At 38.9% G+C, this 23,789-nt stretch overlaps 1 protein-coding gene across 2 annotated transcripts; it reads left to right on the top strand.

The window, feature by feature from the left end:
* Positions 1–1,017: 1,017 nt before the first annotated feature.
* On the top strand, positions 1,018–21,933 carry LOC307096566 (putative ATP-dependent RNA helicase Pl10). Of its 2 annotated transcripts, XM_079766208.1 has the most exons (18): positions 1,018–1,248; positions 1,677–1,802; positions 4,619–4,679; positions 6,882–6,929; positions 10,148–10,277; positions 11,991–12,149; positions 12,223–12,322; positions 12,677–12,812; positions 13,946–14,031; positions 14,291–14,389; positions 14,471–14,631; positions 17,184–17,328; positions 17,438–17,582; positions 18,079–18,260; positions 18,332–18,449; positions 18,716–18,869; positions 19,038–19,174; positions 19,521–21,933. In XM_079766208.1, exons 2-18 carry the CDS (start codon positions 1,758–1,760, stop codon positions 19,598–19,600), a joined length of 1,986 nt encoding a protein of 661 aa, XP_079622334.1. In that variant the 5' UTR covers positions 1,018–1,248; positions 1,677–1,757; the 3' UTR covers positions 19,601–21,933. The 2 variants fall into 2 exon arrangements, with proteins under 2 accessions (XP_079622334.1, XP_079622335.1); XM_079766209.1 differs by lacking the exon at positions 1,018–1,248 and having other exon boundaries at positions 1,276–1,802; positions 19,041–19,174.
* Positions 21,934–23,789: the final 1,856 nt, after the last annotated feature.

Consider the following 23,789-nt stretch of genomic DNA (forward strand, 5'->3'; position numbering starts at 1 on the left):
CAGATTAGGGATCGTGCTTAAGGCATTTGATCCCTTTTGCTGGAGAAACACTCCTCTACTGTTGGATGGACAACCTATTATATTTTCTGCCTGGTGTAAACACAACTTTGCTAACCTATAATATCTAATCCTCAGATTCATGAACTTTATTTCTTTATATTTCTTTATTGATTAAGGTGTCACATATTTGTCCTCAACCGCCATTCCCATCCCCCACCCCACACCCCATACTCACTATTTTAACGTAATTATTTATTTTTATTACAAGTAGGTCATTTGGGGGAGAAATTGTGCATCAGTCGTTTTAATTCATATTGTCTATGAATTTAATTTCAGCATGATAAAAATGTTAGGAAAATATTTGCTATAAAAAGGGTTATTTAATTCAGCTGATAAGTTGAGAAAGAGTAAATTGTTAGAATATCTTTCAATTTTGAAAGTAAAAAAGCAGAAGTTTCTATGTGGTGTTTTGAGAATGGACCTATCACAATGGTAGCAAAGGAGACCTTTATCAAGGATGGTGTATATATATATGTAAAGCTAAGACAAATGGAAGAGCATTTAAGGAACTGTGCACTTGCTGCCTCTCACTTAAAATCAGGGACCCAGTAGTGAATACGTTTACTGACATTTGAGGAGCCTATAGTGCTGAATCTGGAGTAAGGTACCTAGAAGAGAGCTAATTCTTCCCATTCATCACCCAAAGCAGTTGCCTGAGGGTCTCTTGGAGCTTGGTTTGGTAACATAAGGGTTCCTTTGGCTGGCTGATCCCTAGGGCCCTGTGGCTAGTGCAGTACTAGCGGCCCCAGGACCTGGACAGCTGGAAGAATCGAAAACCCTATTGTAACCTGAATGCCGGGGGGGGGGGGGGGGGGGGGGGGGGGGGGGGGAGTAAAGGAGGCTGAGGGGCGGGGCGGGGAGGGAGCGGCGTGGGGAGAAGAGGTCTCCAGGGAGATGAGTTACTAGCGTCATTCGCCTTATTTCATTGTTGGCTCACCACGTGACGCAGCGGCCGCGTGAGCAATAAATGCCCAGTCCCGGCTAGGAAACCGGAGAGGCCTGGGGTTCCTGGCCAAGCCCCGGCAGCCTAAGCCATTAACGCCGGGCTGCTCCGGCCGCCCGGACGACCCGCGGTTTCCACCTCCGCTTTCCGTCCAGCCTCCGCAGAGTGCCTGCGTCCACTGTCTCGTCTTCCACCTCTCCAGACAGAAAAATACTACTGAAGTCATCGTTGATCGCTGTGCAAAGGTATCTATCTACTCGGTTGTAGTGTATTTGGGACTAGTTCCGACTTTGGAAAAATATTTACCAAAATATTGGTAAAACTTCCCAAATGCGGGTGAGGGCTAGTTAGAACAGAGAGGTTTTAAGAAATTTCCGATTCCAGGAACTGAAAAGGAAGATAAAGGGAAAGCGTTAGAGGAAGGAGGGAAACTGGGAGGGTAGAAAAAGAGGGTGGGAGAAAAGAGGATATTTTAACACTATGTTTAAGTTTCTCCCACTTTAACAAAACTATCGCGAGTTTTGAGAGCTTTTTGGAACGAGATTGACCAGGAAAATCTCGCGAGGTTTTGAGAGAACGAGAGTTAGAAGTAACGGTAGAAATAAAGTAGTTGGTGGTGGTCTGGGCAGGGGTGACGTAAAGCCCTTGTCAGTGTACTGCGGCTTTGGCCAAGTTTTGTACCTCAGGGAGCTGTAGATATTCTGACGAACTGGATCAGCCGTCGGATACTCCGGATCCTCGCCTCTCTTCAGGCATGAGGCATGTGGTGGTGGAAAACGCGCTCGAGTTAGACCAGCAGGTAAGCCTAAATGTGTCTACAGACAGTATTCATGAAACCCCTTTTCTTGTTTGTGGCGTAGTGATAATTAACCACCGCCTTTTACCTTATCCTGGTTCCTCGTGGCTTGCGGTGGGTGGTAACGGTGGGCGGATGGGGAAAGAAAGGTTTATTAAACTTAGTGCGTGGAGAAAAGACGGAGCGGTAGCGGTAATGTGGTTTGTAACTGTTTCTTGGGCCTAGCTGTAACGCGGCCGCGGAATTGGCGGCTTTTGTGTGCTTACGCGGTCATCAACTGACTACTGATAGAATATAGGTTACACAAAGCTGCATTTAAAATTTTATTTTATTTTATTTTTGTATTGGGGCTAGCTCTCATTGGCCGGCTGATTTAGGCACTGAGACGTCGTTCATTTGTAGGTGGAGGGCGAATTTCGGCCGCGGAATATGGGGTAAGGGGAATTGGCATAATGGCGGCAGTACACTAACAGAAAGCCCGGGCCTGTGAGACTCCGGTTGGCAATTAACTAAAAAAGACGAACTAATGGCTATCTTGCTCCCTCCTACGGGCTATTGCCACTGGTGCTGCGGCTAATGAGGCTGTTTCCGGAGTGAAAAGTTTTGTGACGCAGAAAAGCGGAAAGGGATAGGGGGCGGTGGGTAAAATGGCCGCCGAGTGCTGCTTTTTACCAGTAGCTACAGATAACGAAAGTTGGACCCTGTCTGGCGTTGCTCTGGGTGTTACAGAATGGAACTGCCGCCCCCCCCCACCTTATTTTTATTTTATTTTTTTTTGCGTTTTCAGACAGTAACTGGCCATTTTAGTCGGGGATATGCGTTTGGGTGGTGGTGTTGGGGTTACAGTAAGTTGTATGTGTTAGGCATTTGACTCTGGAATTGATCAGAGGAAAAACCTTTAGAGGATTATGAGGACACGTGAAGTTTTTGTTCCTAACTTTGTCGTGCTTGAGAAAAACGTTGAAGTAGGATAAAGCCATAGCTTGCCCTCTTCTTTTGAAGTGATGGCAGTGGGGATTGTGATATGTGATCTGAAAATGTGTAGTAGAGGCTTGTTTTCCAAAGCAGTACATTTCGGTATCCTTACTCTGGTATTGCTTCCAGAGAAAATCTCAAGTGAGTCCTTTAGACACTATAAGTGAACACCTAGTCGTGGCTTCTATCTTAAACATTTAGTAGATGGAATGATGTAGGATAGCATTTTCAGTCTATTTCATCTCGTGAAAAACAAACTAATCACCAAAAATTCTGCCACATACCAAAAAGATGTGTGTGGGGTTTTTGTTTGTTTGTTTTTAATTTTGTAGGGTGTTTTTTTTTTTTCTTTCTTGTTTTTTTTTTTCAATCTAAGGGAAAAGAAGTCAGTGCCCCTGATTGAATATCAGGCTTTAAAAATTCTTAAGGCACACCAGTTGAAAATTGCTGACTTAGGATATAAACCGTTTACAAAAATGTTTGACAAACTTCTGAATTGTAAAACGAAGTTTAATGACACGAATTGATTATACATTTTAATGTGTAACTTATTTGAGGAATTTGAAAGTTTGCTTCTTTTAGGATATTTTCCCACTAATTATATTAACGCGAGCAATGTGTTCAGACTTCATATGTTAAAAAAGTGTAGAAATCGAAAGTTTGATATCTATAGAGATCACATTTGTAACGTTTTCTGTGTAGCTAGAATCCACTTGTTAAATTGTGCTCTCTGTGTCATTTGAATTTAATCTGGAAAAGTTTAATAATTTAAAGAGTAATATGTTAATTCATGGTTCATGTAATTTGAAAGTATCTTGAACTTTTTAATGCAGTGTTTATTCCTTTGCAAACAGGTGGTAAGCTTGCTTTGTATTTTGGTGTTTTATGCTTTTTAAAACTTTACTTTGGCATGTATGATATTGTACTGCTTCTATAAATGGTTCTTGGTTACATATTACAATGCAATAGAATAAACATCATCTTTTTCCTAGATATTGAAATCTATCAGTATAAAGGGACAGGTAGGAATGGAGATTAAAGATCTCTTGAAAGTTTGGAATGTAAGTTGTGCCACTTAGTAGTAGCTTTGTGACCAGCAAGTTTTCTGTGCTTGTCTCATCTCCAAAATTGAAAAAATAAGTAATGTCTTCATAATGTGGCAAGCATTAAATGATGCAGCACTAAATGAAATGGCAAAGTACTCTCACTATATGATGGGTGGTGGTGTGGCTGCTTAGGAATTTCTCCAAATTAAAAACAATTGCACAATCTTCAGTGGGTAAAGAATTAAATCTTCAAACTGCCCTAATGTTTTTCAGGTAGACTTTCAGTTTGGTTATTTTTATTATGCATAGTTGTTACAGGAAAATTTGTTTCTGATGTATGTATTTTGCAATTATTATACAGTACTAGAGGCCCAGTGCACCAAAATTCGTGCAAGAATAGGCCTTCTTCCCCTGGCTGCTGTCACCGGCTTACCTCCAGCACCCGGGACCTGCAAGGCACCCGGAGCTGGGCTGGCTTCCCTTGGGTCATCCGTAGGCAACACAGGACCAGGCTGGCTTCCCTCTGGTCACGGCTTCGTCAGGAAGGACGTCCGGAATGATGTTGGGTTAATTAGCATATTACCCTTTTATTATTATAGATTATTATAGAAGATAGACTTTAAAAAGCATTCTTAAAGCCAGAAAGGCAGATAGGGCAGCTAGCTAGTAAATGCTACTTGGGTAGAATTGGATTTTAGGACTTGTCTTTTGTAAGGCTATCTATACTAGACATCCTCCCCCCACTCCCCAACACACATTGTGTATCAGCATGTGAACTGTTAACATCTCTCTTTCTAGTTTGCTGGTCTAGACCTGAACACTTCTGATAATCAGAGTAAAGGGGGAAGTACAGCAAGCAGTAAGTAAAATTTTTTGTTGTCTAGAATCTTTATTAGTGCTTAATGTTAATATGTCAGTATAACTTCCTAATTTTAAATTTAAAAATTTCCTCCTATTTTACCTATAAATATTTGAAGTATTCTGGATAATAAAAGAAACTGGTTGGTTCTTTTTGAGAGGAAACAGTTAATCATGTTGAAAAAATATTAAGGTAATATTAACATTTTTAGAAAACTATCTCCAGTATAAATTGTGGCCAAGCATGAAAGGGATTAGGGTGTATCTATTTCTCCTGTGAGTTGACCTGAAATGTGTTCTACTTAGTAAAGAGAACCTGTACATTTATAGCTACTGCTGTTCATTTCCCATAAAGAACTGGACACTTAATGATATAAGTAGGCTGTTCTGATTCTTGGGTAGTAGGATTAAAATGTCAGCCAAGTTAAAATCTTTTGAAATGAAGATATTATGAAAGGAGGGAGGTGTTTTATTAATATACTAAAGGCCCAATGCACAAAAATTCATGCGAGGGTAGGTCTTCCTTCTCCCGCTTCCAACACTGCTGACACTGGCTTCCCTATGGGACCCGGGCTTCCCTCCTCCGGCAGCCAGTAGGCACCCAGAACCTGGGCTTCGCTCCCGCTTGGGCTTTGGCTTCATCCTGACATCTGGAAGGGCACCCCATCTAATTAGCATATTACCCTTTTATTATTATAGATTTACTTATTCACTTATTTTTGAGACTTAATAGTTTAGTGTTGGCTAGGGAAAGGAACTTGGTGGTTTATTATTTGGCAGCAAGACCTCAGCTTATACCAAGGTTTACAAGAAGGCAGTGGCTATTGTGAAAAGCCTCTTTAAATTTGGTTAACTCATTGCATATTATTTGCTATTATATGTTTATTACAAGGACTTAATTATACTTAATATAAAAAAAGACAGTTAAAATTTTGATTTTTAGCTAATAGTTGACTTGTACGTTGTAGGTTAAGTCCTTTTTTTTCTTAATCACAAGGTTAACACAATTCCTTGTCTTTTAAAATATATTTTTATTGAATTCAGAGAGGGGGAGAGAGAGAGAAACATCAGTGATGAGAGAGAATCATTGATCAGCTTGCTCCTGCAGGCTCCCCTACTGGGGATGGAGCCTGCAACCTGGGCACGTGCCCTTGACTGGAATTGGACCCGGGCCAAACGGGCTAGGGCTCAATTCCTTGTTGAACTCACTTTTTCTTTCCAGCTCTTATGTGTTTTTATTGTATGGTATTTTTACCAGAGAAGAAATACTCTTTTTGGGGTAATTGAAAATAGTTAATCCAGTAGATCTTTTTTTGTAGGCTATTTTGTTACAGTAATATTTATTAAATGTTATTATTATAATTCTAACAATCTCCTGAAATAGCAGAGCCTTTTAAAACATTTGTCAAATAACTAGTAGTAACTGCTGAAATGTACTTGGTTTGAGTATCTGTTTTTAAAATCCATGCTCCAAACTTGCTTCTCTTCACCCATTTGGGGTTGTGGTAGGGGTTAGGATAAAAACTTAAAGTAAGGCCCTAGCTGATTTGGCTCTGGATAGAGCGTCAGCCTGTGGACTGAAAGGATTCTTTCTCATCATTGATGTTTCTGTCTCTCCTTCTTCCTCTCTCGAGTCAATAAAAAAAAAAAAGCCCACACATATATTTTAAAAAAATTTTAACTAAGGATAACCCATTTTTAAAAATATATATTTTTTATTGATTTTTTTACAGAGAGGAAGAGAGAGGGATAGAGAGTTAGAAACATCGATGAGAGAGAAACATAGATCGGCTGCCTCCTGCACACCCCCCGCTGGGGATGTGCCCGCAACCAAGGTACATGCCCTTGACTGGAATTGAACCTGGGACCCCTCAGTCCACAGGCCAACGCTCTATCCACTGAGCCAAACCGGTTAGGACGGATAACCCATTTTTTAATGTGTCTTCTTTAATCTTTATTGTTGATAGTATTACATTCCCCCCTCCCTCCCACCCCATGGACCCCCTCCAGCTTCAGGCCTTCATAACCCCACGTTGTGTCAATGGGTTATTAAGCATAACCCATTTTTATATTTTTTCTCCTATTGCAAAGTATTCAAAGAAAAGCAGTTTTGAAAGTTTTTCTAGTATTTTTTAAATAGACATTTTAAAAAATGCTGTATTTTAGAGAATATGATAGACTTAATTTTACACTTTCTCTTTAGAAGGGCGTTATATACCTCCTCACTTAAGGAACAGAGAAGCATCTAAAGGTAGGTGGTTATGGCAACTTCAGGTAACTTTGGAGAATGTATACACACTTTTTCTCTTGTGCTTCTTTCTGTTTCCTAACTTTGAAAAGTTGATCTAACATTGCATAACGGGTTGTTCTTATTATTAGCATAATTTTACTATGTGCTTTTTCTATATTGATAAACATTGATGTGATTTCACTTTGAAAAAGGTGTTTTTGTGGGGGTGCCCAATTATGTAAAAACACATGGCAATAAAGTCCTATCTTACTGCAGTTTTGAAATATTGCCAAAGTGAAAATGGGATTATTGCAGAATAATTAGCAATTAAGATTACAATTTTGGGCACACTCAATAGGTTGGTGGGATTGGTTAGTGTCTCCTTTTTGCCTGAACTTTGATAGGGTTTGCCAAAATATTATTGAAATTTTGATACCTTTTTGTATTTTTAATGTAGAGTGATGGACCATTAAGAATATATTGTTGGGTTATTAAGGACATATTGTTGGGATGACAATTTAAGAGCTGTATATTCACAAGGTAGGGATATGAAAATTTCAAAAAGGGAAAGTGAAGCCAGAAGGAAAGAAGATTGTTGATAATATAGTGTGTGTAGGTATAGTATTGGAAAGGGATAAAAATGAAATGTAGGTATTATTCCTTCAAATGTAGTTGAGTTTACAGCATTATACATTTAAGTCTGTATCTGTTTACCAGGTGATCACTTAGCTGATAATACAATATTCTTTACATACATGTGTGTGTGTGTGTGTATATATATATTATATATATATTTTATTTTATTGATTTTTCAGAGAGGAAGGGAGAGGGAGAGAGAGCCAGAAACACCGATGAGAGAGAAACATCAATCAGCCGCCTCCTGCACACCCCCACTGGGGATGTGCCCACAACCAAGGTACATGCCCTTGACTGGAACTGAACCCGGGACCCCTGAGTCCGCAGGCCGACGCTTTATCCATTGAGCCAAACCGGCTAGGGCTAGAATATTCTTTTTCAAAGTAACTGCAGAGTTTTATCATGAGTATTTCCATTGTATCTGGCTGGATTGCATCCAAAATATAAGTGTTACAGAGGGACTTGGCAGTATCGTAGGAAGTTAAGAAATGAAAGAAACCTAAAAAGTAACCATCTTGCCTGTCCAGTGTGACTCGGTGGTTGAGAGTTTATCTATGAACCAAGAGATCACTTATTGGATTCCTGATCATGCCAGGTTCCAGGCTCAGTCCCCAGTAAGGCACATGCAAGAGATGGCAATAGATCTCTCTCATCATTAGTGTTTGTCTCTCTCAACTTCTTCCTCCTCTCTTAAATTAATAAAAATATTTTTTTAAAAAGCTAACAATCTAAAGGCTATTGGTTAACTGGCTGGCTACTAGTGGAACCATAAAGCAGAGGGGAAGTAACTTCATTAATTTGTTAACGGCAAAACATTTAATAAAATGTTTGAATATAAACTTAATTGTTGAATGAGCTTACCCTTTGTCGCCTTTCTTTTATCTGTCTATCGGTGTCTTCTGAAGACATGTCCATAGAGAAATAAGGCAAGGGTGGGGATTTTCTTTTTCTCCTATTATACCTGATTCTCTCTAAGCTTATACAGTACAGATAGCACAATATTGTTAGACACCTAGAATTTGAAAAACAATGTACATGAGTATGAAACACAGTAAGGGTTCTTTTGTTATTTTGGTAATACTGAAACAGGAACTATGGCAATACCTCAGTATGAAACTAACTTTAAAACTTAGAGACATCCTTATAATAGATTGAGCAATTGTCGTTTCTAAATACAAAGGTTATTTATTTTTTTAAACATATTTTCATTGATTTCAGAGAGGAAGGGAAAGGGAGGCGAGAGAGATAGAAACATCAATGATGAGAGAGAATCACTGATTGACTGCCTCCTACATGCTCTCTACTGGAGATCGAGCCCACAACTCAGGCATGTGCCCCCGACTGGAATTGAACCTCGGTCTGCAGGCTGATGCTCCATCCACTAAGCCAAACCAGCCAGGGCACAAAGGTTATTTTTAACGATTTAAGAAGTGGGTTATGAATTTTTAAAAATTAATGTTCTGCCCTAACTGGTTTGGCTCAGTGGATAGAGTGTCGGCCTGCGGACTGAACGGTCCCAGGTTCGATTCCAGTCAAGGGCATGTACCTTGGTTGTGGGCACATCCCCAGTAGGAGGTGTGCAAGAGGCAGCTGATCAGTGTTTCTCTCTCATTGATGTTTCTAGCTCTCTATCCCTCTCCCTTCCTCTCTGTAAAAATATCAATAAAATATATATATTTTTTTAAAAAAATTAATGTTCTTATGGGAAAATCTATTTGCTTTAAATGTTTCCTTGTTTTATATCTGTAGTTGTCATTTTATTTTATTTTATTTTATTTTATTAAATATATTTTTACTGATTTCAGAGAGGGAGAGGGAGAGAGAGAGAGAGAAACACTAAAGGTGAGAGAGAATCATTGATGGGCTGCCTCCTACATGTTCTCTGCTGCCCTCATATGTCTTTGCCTAGAATTGAACCTGGGACCCTTAAGTCTCTATCCACTGAGCTAAACCAGCTCAGTCAGGCAAGTAGTCATTTTAAATACTCAGTTGTATTTTTTGTTTTTGTTTTTATATACTTTTATTGATTTCAGAGAGCAAGGGAGTATGCTCCTATTTCATTGTGTGTTTTTTTTTTAAGTATATCTTTATTGATTTCAGAGAGGAAGGGAGAGGGAGAGAGAGATAGAAACATCAGTAATGAGAAAGAATCATTGACTGGCTGCCTCCTGCATGCCCCACACTGGGGACTGAGCCCACATGGTGGGCATTTGCCCTGACTGGAATCAAATCATGACCTTTTGGTTCGTAGGTCGATGGTCAACCACTGGGCCACACCAGCTGTGCTGTTTCATTATTTTTGTTAATCTCTTAGGATGGTATTCATCTTTCAGCACATTGTTTTTAGATCTTGAGGTTACTTTGCTTAATACAATTTGTAGAGGAAAAGAGGATTAAATACAGTAAAAAAAGATGATACAAACATTATTTAAATCTTTTTCCAATGTTTCGATAAAAATAATTTCATTGACATTTTGTGTCTCTTTCCTCTGCTACCTCACCCCCCCCATTAAGAGAGGCTGGCTGTGAAAAACCACTTAGTTGAAGAGAGAGGAATCTTCATGAAAGCATTGTCAACTTCTAATTTTTGCTTTTTTTGGAAGGATTCCATGATAAAGACAGTTCAGGGTGGAGTTGTAGTAAAGATAAGGACGCATATAGCAGTTTTGGGTCTCGAGATTCAAGAGGAAAGTCCAGTTACTACAGTGATCGTGGAAGCGGATCAAGAGGAAGGTAAATTCTTAGCTTGCCACTATGTATACAGTAGCAGCTTAGGAATCAACTGATATATTTTCATTCTTTGTATTTTTCTTGATCTTTAATTACGATGTTTTTCCCTTAATAGACCTTTCTGTTACAGATTTTAATCAGTCTTTACCAGGTTTTTCTGATACACATAAATTATACACAATAAGAACACACTACTTTTATGTAATTATGGGTTCTCTGTGGCAGTTAAGACAGTTCTAATGACTACACCACAGTGAAAAATGGAACTTAAGAACTTAGTATCTGTGATTAGTCTTGTACTAGTTTTTCACAAATAAAACTAAAAACCTTACATCTTACCACGTAAGTGGCTTTTCCTGTATATCCAAATGTAATCAGGATAATTGACATTCATATCTTGTTTTCCTATTAAGTATATTAAGATTATTATAAAAGTAGAGGCCTGTTGCAGGAAGATTTCTGTAAGAAAAGGGCTTCTTCAGGCCTATTCCTGCAAGAATAGGGCTTCCTGCAGCTGTCTCTGCTGCCCCACCTGCTTCCCTCCCTTCTCTACCGCCCCGCTTGCTTCTCCGCAGCTTCGCTCCCTTCTGCAGCGCTTGGCTTCCTTCTACACTGTCTTCAGTCTTCGCTCTGCGCCTGGATATGCAAATCAACTGCCATCTTGATTGAGTTAATTTGCATATTTGCTCCTGATTGGCTTGTGGGCATAGCGGAGGTTGGTCAATTTGCATGTTTCTCTTTATTAGATAGGATGGAGATGTAAAGTACATGTTATCCTATCTAATCAAGAGGGAATATGCAAATTGACCATCACACCATCACATGGGCGCCCAGTCCCTCAGCCCTCAGACGGGGAGGGGATGTCAGGCGCGTGGGGCGGCTGGACCCATCCTCAGCCCCCTAGCTTCCCAGGGCCGGCCCGAGGCGCAGCCAAGCTTTGGATGGCGGCTGCCCAGCTGATGCCTGAAGCACAGGCAAGCCTCAGATGCCAGCTGCCCAGCTGCCCAGGGCTGCCCGAGGCTCAGGTATCCAGGACCGGCCGAGGCTTGTGCTGCCCGCACAGAGGTGTCACCTTCCCTTGATTGCTGGATTGCCTCCTGCCCCTGAGGGCTCCTGGACTGTGAGAGGGGGCAGGCCCAGCTCAGGGGTCCCCCCTCCAGTGCATGAATTTTCATGCACCGGGCCTCTAGTAAGTATTATAAAACTTAGCATGTAAGATTTGTTTAAGCTGAGTAATTTTGTAAATAGCTATAAAGTATATATGTTTTTAAAGAATTAAAGATGTATGTTATATTATAGCCACTGATTAAGCAGAGAGTCTTATTTCACCAATGAGAATTAACCCTTTGCACTCGCTTGCTTTTTTCTTGATTCCTTTATTCTACTCGGGATTTAATTTTTTAAATACCCCAGATTTTACAAAGCGCGGCAGTAGAATAAAAAACTGGAGTTTCTTTTCATACAAACTTATTTATTTGGATTTTTTTATATTTCAAATTATTGATACATTCAATACAATTCGACATACGAGCTGCTACCGATGCTAACCGTGTCGAGTCACACTCAACATCCGAGTGCAAAAGTTTAAAATTGAATTGACATCTTTCAAAGGGACTTGTGAATAACAATTCAACTCATAAAGGAGTACCTGCCTAAAAGCTAATAATACGACTTTGGGTAAATGACATACTCTGATCAGTTGCTTGTGTTTTTCAGGTTTGATGATCGTGGACGGAGTGACTATGATGGTGTTGGCAGTCGTGGTGACAGGACTGGTTTTGGCAAATTTGATCGCAGTGGACACAGTCGATGGGGTGACAGATCAGATGATGATGATTGGTCAAAACAACTTCCACCAAGTGAACGTTTGGAACAGTAAGTTTTTGAAATGTATGTTGATTGTTATGAAACTTACTATTTATTGTAACATGTAATCATTTAATTTTAGGGAACTGTTTTCTGGAGGAAACACTGGGATTAATTTTGAGAAATATGATGATATTCCAGTAGAGGCAACCGGCAATAACTGTCCTCCACATATTGAAAGTGTAAGTTGTATTGTTTTATTTTATTTTTTTACAATTTTCTGGTTACTACCAAAAATTTCATTGGGGTATGAAAAAGGAGAGACTTAAAGTAATGCCACTATTATGAGTAATCCTGGAGTAGAAAAATTTCCAAACATAATAAGAACTCAGAACTATTTTATTGTACATTAGACTCTGTTTTCTTTATAAATACTATGCTACCTTTGCCTAAAATCAAAGCAGTTGTAAATTCAATCACAACTCAACATTTAGTTGATTACTTTTGTATTTATGTTAGTATAAAACAAATTTCAGCAGAGAAGGTATTTCTAGTTGTATATGTATCTGATTGACCTGGTTAAATTTCTTTGACAGTTCAGCGATATTGAAATGGGAGAAATTATCATGGGGAACATTGAGCTTACTCGTTATACTCGTCCTACTCCAGTGCAAAAATATGCCATTCCTATTATCAAAGAAAAAAGAGACTTGATGGCTTGTGCCCAAACAGGTAAGCTCACTTGATGAAGAAATTTAACTCGGTTTACTCTAAAAATAATTCTATATGGAATATAATTTATTCTATTCTGAGTCCTTTTTGAACATTATTTTGACTTAGGTAAAGATTAAATAGAGCTGTCTTTTTTTTTTTTTATCTTGTATCTTTGGTTCCTTGTATCTAAAACTAGGGTATCTTGGGAAAGTCGGTATAAAATTGTCATCCCTCATGTTATAACAGTGAAAATTGTGAATGCAGTAGAGGGAATATAATTGTAACAGGAAATATAAAATATTGGAAGAGCCTATGAGCCATAAAAATGTGGATGAGGAAAAGGTGCTGTCCATCTTCTAGTATTTTGGAAATTTGGGAATGGAAGGGCTTGGGCAGTTTAATCTGTAAACTTGAATCATCTGTCATGGCTAATATATTTTCTTCTTTAAAATATAGAGTATTTTTTTATATCTAACTAAGGCCTAGGACCAAACCCAACACCTGTTTTTTAAAATATTTCATTGAAACAGCTATACCTATAGCTTTATTTTACAAAGCGAGACACTATCATACAGAGCTCTTTACAATTTAGACTCTTCAGAAAGTTGGATGATTGTTGCTTTACATTTCAACAGTATATAACAACAACAAAGTATTAAAATGGGAATTCATACCAGTTTATAGGCAAAATGGTTGTCTTTGTACTAATTAAAATTCAAAGGAATGAATATGCATTGCTTAAAAGGGATCACATGCCTTGACCAGTGTGACTCAGTTGGGTATCATTCAGTGCAATCAGTACACCCTGAGGTCCCTGGTTCCATTTCCAGCCAGGGCATATGCCCAAGTTGTGGGCTCCATCTCTGATAGGGGGCATGCAGAAGACAGCGATCAATGTTTCTCTCATTGAAGTTTTTCTCTTTCCCTCTCCCATCCCTCTCTAAAAATCAATAAAAAAATCTTTTTTTAAAAAATGGATCACACACACACACAAAAAGGATCATAGAGGTCATTTGGCATTATGTGCTTAGCTGTAAATATTACCATATTTTCCAGAAAACTTATGCATTAAAGTAAATTATCTTTTATTAAAGAACATTTGAAATACTTTATTAATATTCAAAATTAATATGCCAATATTTTTTTAACAGGGTCTGGAAAAACTGCAGCATTTCTTTTGCCTATCTTGAGTCAAATTTATACAGATGGTCCAGGCGAAGCTTTGAAGGCTGTGAGGGTAAAGGTTTTTGTATAAAACAAGTTTTTCTTTGAAAACATTTTGTAAATACTTGTACAGATCTTTCTGTCAACTATACCAAATACACTTTTTTACATTTCAATACATTTTCTTTTTAGTTTATTTCTTCATTGAAAACGTGGGATTTTTTATTTTGTTTTGATGTGATTCTTAAAAGGAATATTTTGTTAGGACTTTTAAAAAGAGTAAAAGTTTTAGGTCTTTGATTCTAATTTATAAAATTGTACTTATTTCTTAGGAAACTGGGAGGTATGGACGCCGTAAACAATATCCAATCTCCTTGGTGTTAGCCCCAACAAGAGAATTGGCTGTACAAATCTATGAGGAAGCCAGAAAAGTAAATATACATTTTATTGATAATTGGCATTTTTATTGATTCTAATGTCTCATGATCACCTCATTAATTCTTTGCTTATAGTTTTCATACCGGTCTAGAGTTCGTCCTTGTGTGGTTTATGGTGGTGCTGATATTGGTCAGCAAATTCGAGACTTAGAACGCGGATGTCACTTATTAGTTGCCACTCCAGGACGTTTAGTGGATATGATGGAAAGAGGAAAGATTGGATTAGACTTCTGCAAGTATGTTAATTTTTATATATGGGGTATACATTTAAAAAAATATTAGTGGTCATTAATTTTATAGCATTTACTAATATTTTTAAGATGGAAAGGTAATTTTAATTAACTTTTTATATATTGAAAATTAAAATTACTTTTTTGTTCTTTATTTTGTTTTTTTAGATTCAATTGTTGGTAAATTTATTGCCATTTTGTTGATATTTTTATCTTATTTTTCTTTTTAAATAAGATTCTTTAACATTTCATGTATTAATAATACTGGTTTGGTAGTGATGAATTCTTTTATTTTTTTCTTTTCTGGGAAGCTATATGTTCTTTGAATCTAAGTGATAGCTTTGCTGAGTAATCCTGGTTATAGGTCCTTGGTTTTCATTACTTTGAATATTTTTTTATCCCTTCTGGCCTGCAAAGTTTCTGTTGAGAAATCAGTTGGCAGTTGTAAGGGAGCTCCCTTGCAGTTAACTGCTTTTATTTTCTGTTTTGAAGATTCTCTGTTTTTAACCTTCTGCATTTAAATTATGATGTGTATTGGTTTGGGCTTCTTTAGATTCCTTTGTTTTGGACTCCATGCTTCCTGGACTTGTATGTCTATACCCTTCACTAGGTTAGGGAAGATTTCCATCATTACTTTTTCAAATAGGATTTCAATTTCTCCCTTTCTCCTGCTTCAAGCACTCCCATGATACAAATGTTAGTACATTTAAAGTTAACCCAGAGGCTCCTTACACTACCTGCATTCTAAAAATTGTTTTATTGCTGTTTTGGTTGGGTGTTGGTCTTTTTTTTTTTTTTTTTTCTTCCTTTTATTCCAAATCGCTCATTGGATTCTCGGCTTCATCTACTCTAGTGTTGATTCCCTGTAAAATATTCTTCATTTCACTTAGTGTATCCTTCATTACTGTGACTGGTTCTTTTTTTATACTGTTGAGGTTCTCACTAAATTCATTGAGCATCCTTATAGCCAGTGTTTTAAGCTCTTTAACCTAGCAGGTTGCTTGTCTCCATTGTTCTGTTCTTTCAATTTGGACATCTTTGTTTTCTCAATTTAAGCAGCCTCCCTTGTGTTTCTATTAGGTCTGGCATAGGTATTAGGTAGAGATATGATGTCTGGCCTTGGTACCCTGGCCTAACAGGTGTACTGTAAGGTACAGTGGCACAGCCTCCCAGATCACCCTCACTGGGCACTTGAGGTGGCCCTCCTTCCCATGTACACTGTGTACATGTTTCTCTTGTGGTTGAGCCCTTATTGCTGTTGGCACATCAATGTGAGATATTTATCCTCAGGTCAGTTAGCTGCAAGGACTGGCAGAAATCACCAGTCTCCAATTACCATGGAAGATCAGTTATGCAGGGGCTGACCCCACAGAGCAGGATTTATTTCAGCAGTCTCTGGTGCCTGCTGAATTTACCCCTTGGGTGTGTCACTGTGGAGATGATTATGTGGTGCTTCAATGTGGTGTGAAGCTGTCCACTGGTTGCACAGGCTTTGGGGCCTCCCAGGAAGTGTAGCACAGGGCCACCTGGCATGAGATACAAAGTGATTTGCAGATGGCTACTACTTGTGCTTGGTGTAGAGGTGTCCAGGTGGGTGAGATTAATCTGAATGTAAACCAAGCCTGACTGTTGTTAGTGCCTGTCCTGAGGCCAATTAGTAAGTGGTATGGGACACACAGAGACCAAATTCTCTTTGTTTGAGACATTTTAGGAAAATCTGAAGCATGAGCCAACACAAGCAATTCCTATGGAAAAGCCCCTAGAAACTAATTGTTGAGTCGGGGTGGGGCAGGCTTCAGTGAACCACCAGAGCAAGTCAAAGAACATGTTAGCCAGGTTGATGGAATTGGGGGCTTTGGGTGGAGTGATTATCAAGTGCCTTACCTCACCTGAAGCGTTCACCCTGATGCCAGACAATTCAGTTCCTCCCTGTATGTGTCTGCTGCCTTTCAGGCTGCTGCCCTGTGCTGGAGCTCAGATCCAATGAATCTGAGTAAATACCCTTGAGGAACTGTCTGGGAATCCAGCAGCCCTGCATCTCAGCCACACTCCCTACTAGTTTTCACAGCCAGAAGTTATAGAAATTTCCAGGACTAGGTGGCCTACAGTGGGACTGGAACCCTTCCTCCTCAGTGGGGACTCCTCCAGAGCAGAACTATCCCTCCTGATTCTTACTTGCCACAAGTGGGTGTGGGACTAGCCCTTCTTGGTTTCTGCCCCTCCTGCCAGTTTCAATGTAGCTTTTTAAATTCCCTAGTTGTAGAACTCCATTCAATTAGATTTTAGGCAGTTCTGTAGGATGGTTTTTGTAGATGAGTTGTAATTTTGATGTGATTGTGGGAGAAGGCAAGAACCATTTACGTTTATTGAAAATTATAATTAACCTATATGGTTCATTGGGAAAAATAATAGCTAGTTTGGGGTGTTGGTTTTTGTGTTTCACATGTGTTGAAATGTGAGGCTAGAATGTTAGAATGACTATATTAACATAACTATAGACACAACTATACTCAATGGTCAGTTTTTCATAAAATTCTAAACTGAGTCTTTTATGACAGATACTTAGTGTTGGATGAAGCTGATAGGATGCTAGATATGGGGTTTGAACCTCAGATACGTCGTATAGTTGAACAAGATACTATGCCACCAAAGGGTGTTCGCCACACCATGATGTTTAGTGCTACTTTTCCTAAGGAAATACAGGTATTGGATACAATTCTTTCAAGAACATTTTTGCTTACAAGTAATACATTTTTTTCAGATAATTAGAAAAACTGAAATAGATAATGTTAGGGTTTCTTCCCTTTTTCAGATGCTTGCTCGTGATTTTTTGGATGAATATATCTTTCTGGCTGTAGGCAGAGTTGGCTCTACTTCTGAGAACATCACACAAAAAGTAGTTTGGGTGGAAGAGTTAGACAAACGGTCATTTCTGCTTGATCTGTTAAATGCAACAGGTAAAATCATCTATCTGTATAAAACCCTAGTATGCAAATTGAATGGTGGAACAACTGGTTGCTATGACACGACTGACCACAAGGGGGAAGATGTTCAATGCAGGCGCTGCCCCCATCCCACAGGCTCTGACTGGCAGTGGCAGCAGGGGGTGGGGCTGGTGAGCGGATGGCTCCAGGCCAGCCAAGGCGCATGCGAGCTGGGGGGCCCTCCCCATCACCCTGCTGGTCACCCCACAAATCGGCCCTGATCGCCAGCCAGGCCTAGGGACCCTACCGTTTACAAATTTCTTGCACCTCTAGTAAATAATAATAGTGTAAGTTCAATGTTTTTGGACCTAGTTCCTAACCTGCCTTTTGCCCACCTTTCCCTAAACCCTAAAACAAAGCTTATTTTAATTAACTTTAATGTGCATGCTTACTTAAGGTTGAATAATACTTAGATCTAATCAATACTTGATGCTAAGTTGCAATTAAAACCTTTTTTATAATTTTTCAGGGAAAGACTCACTGACCTTAGTGTTTGTGGAGACCAAAAAGGGTGCTGATTCTCTGGAGGATTTCTTATATCACGAAGGATATGCTTGTACCAGTATCCATGGAGACCGATCACAGAGAGATAGAGAGGAAGCTCTTCACCAGTTTCGTTCAGGAAAAAGCCCAATTCTAGTGGCTACAGCTGTGTGTATATTTTTATTACTTTCTTAAGCATGTTTGAGTATTGCTTTTTTTAAACAAAGTTTATTTTTCAGGTGGCTGCAAGAGGATTAGATATTTCCAATGTGAAACATGTTATCAATTTTGATTTGCCAAGTGATATTGAAGAATATGTACATCGGATTGGCCGTACAGGACGTGTAGGAAACCTCGGTAAAGTGTTTTTAGTTGATGATCTGACACAAAATCTTAAATACTAGAACACTAATTTTCAAAGGGCATCTTGGACCCCTTTAACATCACTTGTCAGACACTAAAAGTTTTTGTTTTTCTAAGGGTTTAATTGCAAATTATGTTAAGTTTTTATGTTTTACATAGTGTTCAATGAGTTTAAGAATACAAGGCTACTTTATGGAAACCCACATTACATGTTCTTTGTTGTTGTTTTTTTTTTGTTTTGTTTTTTTGCACTCTTATAGGCCTTGCCACCTCTTTTTTTAACGAAAGAAATATGAATATTACAAAGGATTTGTTGGATCTTCTTGTTGAAGCTAAACAAGAAGTGCCTTCTTGGTTAGAAAATATGGCTTATGAACATCACTATAGGAGTAGCAGTCGTGGACGTTCAAAGAGGTACAGATTGTTTTGAGCCTTTATCCTTAACTACTATTTACACTGGAAACATTAGAGGAATTGACCACAATGGCAAATGAGTTGAAAGATCAGAAATTGGAGTATAGAGGAGTTACATGTGGGAATTTTCATTCTCATAAACCATCACACAAATGTTTTTCTTTATAGTAGATTCAGTGGAGGATTTGGTGCCAGAGACTATCGACAAAGTAGCGGTTCCAGCAGTTCTAGCTTTAGTAGTGGCCGTGCAAGCAGCAGCCGCAGTGGTGGTGGAGGTCACAGCAGCAGCAGAGGATTTGGTGGAGGTAATATGAATTTTCTCTTTTATAACTTTGAAAAGAGCTTTTGCCCCCTTACTCTTTGTTTTGTTTTATCTTACCCAAGGATTCCCCCCCTTCCCCCCCCATTACTTTTCAGAGGTAGTGGGAGGAAGGGATGAGAGGGGTCCAGGGAAAGAGGAAGAAACATTAATGTGAGAGAAAATCGACTGGTTGCTTCCTGAACACATCAATGTGATACTGAAGATATTTTATTTCCAAAGAACACAAAATCCAATATTATAGTTTTTTCTTTGAGCCTTAAAGTACTTGATTAAACAAGGGAGATAATTACAGTGGCTAACCTAATCTCTCTCTAAATATTTTTTAATAGGTGGCTATGGAGGCTTCTACAGTAGTGACGGATATGGAGGGAATTATAACTCCCAGGGGGTTGACTGGTGGGGCAATTAAACCTGCTCTACAGTCACATCACCCTTTTAAATAAGTTAATATGGAAACCACATGTAACTTAGCCAGACTATATCGTGTAGTTTTAAGAACTTTCAGTACATTACCAACTGTGATTCTCCTGAAAATCTATGGAAGATCAAAGTCACAAGAAGAAAGGAACAGTAGCCCCATTCAGAAGTTGGTTGAAAGACTTAATCGCTCTAGCTTGGATTAACTCCCATCCTGCTTATTTTCCATCCCAAGCTGCATTTATAATTTTGTGACTGAGAATCATTTGTTTGTTAATATACTGTAAACTTTAGACAACTTATTATTTTGATGTCCTGTTTGGCTGAGTAATGCTCAAGGTATCAATTGTTTTGACAAAATAAATACTGAACTTGGGCTAACACCAAACCTTTGCATAAAGCTGTGATAAACTTAACAGGAGTTACCAATTTATCAATAAGTATAAGATTAAAAATAATTTAGGCAGGAGCTTCTTAGGACTTTTTGGATATTTACTTGCAGACTGGGAGAAGAACAACATCTTAAGCAAAATTAGTTTCTAATGTGCCTAAGTGAACTATATTAAAGTTCTGATTGATTTACTCTATTGTGGGTAAGCACTTAGAATCTTTGTAGTATTTAAATGTCATTCCAGTCATGATGAAGTAATAGGTATGGTTATATCCATGCATTTTCAAAGCACTCTTCAAAACGAATGCAAGTAAATACAGCAATTCCTCTTTTAATGTTTGTTATTAATTGTAAGCTAGGCAAGTGTGGGCATACTGTTATAGGGAAAGTTTAATATTTCATTTAAAAAGTGTTTTGGGGGAAATTAGTCATTATTTTAATGCCTGCCATAAATAAAATTGAAATGGTAAAATGGCTGACCATTAGCAATGCCTTGTCCTCTTTATGGACCTGGTTGGATTTTGGTCTGAACTGCATGCTAGTGTTGTTTTTTGGTCAAGAATATATAAGCAGGGAGAATTATGCAGCAGGCTTTATTTTAATGCAGATTCATGTTACTCTGTTTAAGCTGTATTGAAAGGTTAAAATGGCTTACACTTGTAGACTTTGTAAATTTTAACAAATCCTTGAGATCCCACAGGTTGGAAATATGTACTAAACTGCACCCGGTGTAATTTCTATATAGTGCACTTTAGTCTTCTTTTAGTTGCATAGGTTTCCATTGTACTTACATTCTCTTTGCTAAATTTGGCCAAAGATGATTGTCCATCACTAAAAATGCCTCTGCCATTTGGAATTCTGTGTTGATTTTATGGCTAGAAAGCAGTGATCTTTACAAACTAATTTTTACGGTTGCATAAGAAGGCAAAATTTTCTTAAAAGTGCAATAGATTTTTTCAGAAGTATTGTGCCTTGTTCTAAAACATTAAGTAGGTGCAGTTGACAGTATTAAGGTCATTTGTTATGGTGCTATTTCAATTGGTATAGATTTAGACTCTTGTATACTTTGCCCATAACTTTTTACAAAGCACTTATTTTATTGCACATTCAGAGAATTTTATACACACACACATATATATGTTTTGTTGTATGTGTCCTTAAACTTCCAATCTCATTTTATCTCTTGGAGATTGTTGAATGCAGCTTACAAACTAGATTTTAGAATTTTATTTGGGACCATGGAATGATAGTTATGAAGAAACTGTTTGCACATGAAAGATTTTAGATACTTTTTGCTGCTAGTTTGTGTAATATTTATTGAATATTTTGACAAATATTTATTTTTGTAAGCCTCAAAGTGATTCTTTGAAAGTTTAAAGAAACTTGACCAAAAGACAGTACAAAAACACTGGCACTTAAATGTCACCATATGTGAAATAATATATTTTGGGATAGTGTGAACTTTTAATGTTGAATCCTGTTAAACTTGAGTTCAAATTAAGCAGACCCAGCATTGGCTGTGACTTTCTGACAAAATTTAAAGCAAAACTGGCAACTTAAAATTTGCTAAGCTTTTGATACACTTGTCTTAAAATATTAATGAGATACTTTTATATACTGGTAGGAAGTGTCCACATTCTCAAAGGTTTTGAGTTTTGTTTAGTTAATGTGGGTGGGGTTTTTTTGGTTTGGTTTTCACTTACTGTCTGGCATATTTGCAGTCCTCAAACATGTGGTTACCTTTGTAATTCCATAATTTGTGACTTTTACATTACTTTTTAATCAACCAGTAAATAAGGATTGGTTTAAACTTGCTGAGTGTAGTCATTGGACCTGAAGTCACTGTATGTTTCGTAGTTGTTTATTGTATTAGTTTTAGATGCTAGCACTGCATGTGCTGTGTGTATTCTGATTTTACTAAAATAAAAAGTTGAACACTATCTTTTTGCCATCAGTTGTGATTTTATAAGAGAGGTAGAAAAGTTATTACACTCTAAACCTGAGGAATTGGAAATGTTTTGTTACTGGACATTTATTGATAATCCACCAGAGCTATTTGTAGAGCAAGAAGTACTCTTGTGCCTTTAAGGTTGAGATATGTGAAGCAGAGTTTTTATTATAAGGCACAGAAAACTGTAAGACCCAGATTACTGTGACTTATAATATGCATTGTATTAATCTGTAAAAGGATCAAGAAGTAATTGGAGCAGGTCATTTATGCCAGAGATGGTATAGGTATGTAATTTTGATTTCTTCTGTTGGTTAGTAATCCATTATTATCACAGTGATGTAGGCAGCTATATAAATTAATAGATGTTATAAGAGCCAAACCAGGTTAACATATATGAAAAAGTAAAATTTTTTAAGGGAATCACCTCGGTGTCCTTTTGTGTCCCCTTCTTGCAACTAACTTGCCATCACTGTAAAGAGTAGGTACTGTTCTGATGTCTAACATTGTAGTTGGCTCTCATCTGTTATTATGCTTTGTATATAGTAAGTTATAATTTATATCATATAGGTTCTTTCAGCATTATATCTGAGATAATATATTGTCTGTAGTTGTCTTGGTTTTTTTTAATTCAGTTTTTTTGGGGGGCAGGGGGAAAGGGAGAGAGAGATAGAAACATCATTGATGAGAGAGAATCATGAATCGGCTGCCTCCAGCACACCCCACACTAGGATCAAACCCACAACTCGGGCATGTGGCCTAACCTGGAATTGAATGGTGACCTCCTGATTCATAGATTGACTCTCAACCACTGAGCCATCGTGGCTGGGCTGTTAGTGTTTTGATTGCTATGTAGAACTACGTTATATGCTGAACATCTGGGTTGAATGCAACATGGATTAGTGGGAATTGATAGCAAAGGAACAAGTTGGGGTTGGTGGATGGGAAATTGCTGAGAAAAGAAAATTGAGATAAGGATGGGGGAATTCTGCCTAACCCAACAAAACTCTTGGTGATGACAGACCAGAGTTATTAAAAAACTAGAGTCCCGGTGCATGAAAATTCATGCACTGGAGGCGGGGCGTCCCTCAGCCCTCCTCTCTCAGTCCGGGAGCCTTGGGTGGGAGATGACCCAGCGATCAGGGAAAGGCGAAGCCCCCATCATACCTCTGCTGCTGCCACTGCCGGCAGCGCAAGCCTCGGCCAGCTATGGTTACCCGAGCCTTGGCTGGCCCTAGGTGTCTGGACAGGCGACATTGAGGCTTGCCTGCGCTTTGAGCGTTGGCTGGGCAGCCGACATCCAAGGCTTGCCTGCGCCTGGGGCCAGCCCTTGGTAGCTGGGCAGCCAACATTGAGGCTTGCTTGCACCTTGGGCATTGGCTGGGCAGCTGACATCCAAGGCTTGACTGTGCCTCGGACCAGCCCTAGGTGGCTGGGCAGCCAATATCCAAGGCTTGCCTGCGCCTTGGGCGTTGGCTGGGTAGCCGACATCCAAGGCTTGCCTGCGCCTTGGGCTGGCCCTGAGCGGCTGGGGGGCTGAGAGCGGGTCCAGCTGCACTGCGCGCCTGCTCCCGAATCTTCCCAACCCCCAGCAGTGGGGTTGAAAGGACTGGGGGACTCTGGCGGGCGGGGCTGAGGAAATGAGACGCCACCATCTTGTGGCTGTGGGCGGCACCATCTTTGTGACAGTTTGATGGTCAATTTGCATATTCCCTCTATTATATAGGGCTAGAGGCCCAATGCATGAAGATTCGTTCAAGAATGGGCTTTCCTTTTCCTGGCAGCCAGCACTGCCTTAGCTCCGGCCAAAGCTGCCTTTCCGCCTTCCCATGCTGCCCAGAG

This window comes from Cnephaeus nilssonii (genome assembly GCF_951640355.1).
Source record: "Cnephaeus nilssonii genome assembly, chromosome: Y".
In the NCBI taxonomy this organism is placed as follows: Eukaryota; Metazoa; Chordata; class Mammalia; order Chiroptera; family Vespertilionidae; genus Cnephaeus; species Cnephaeus nilssonii.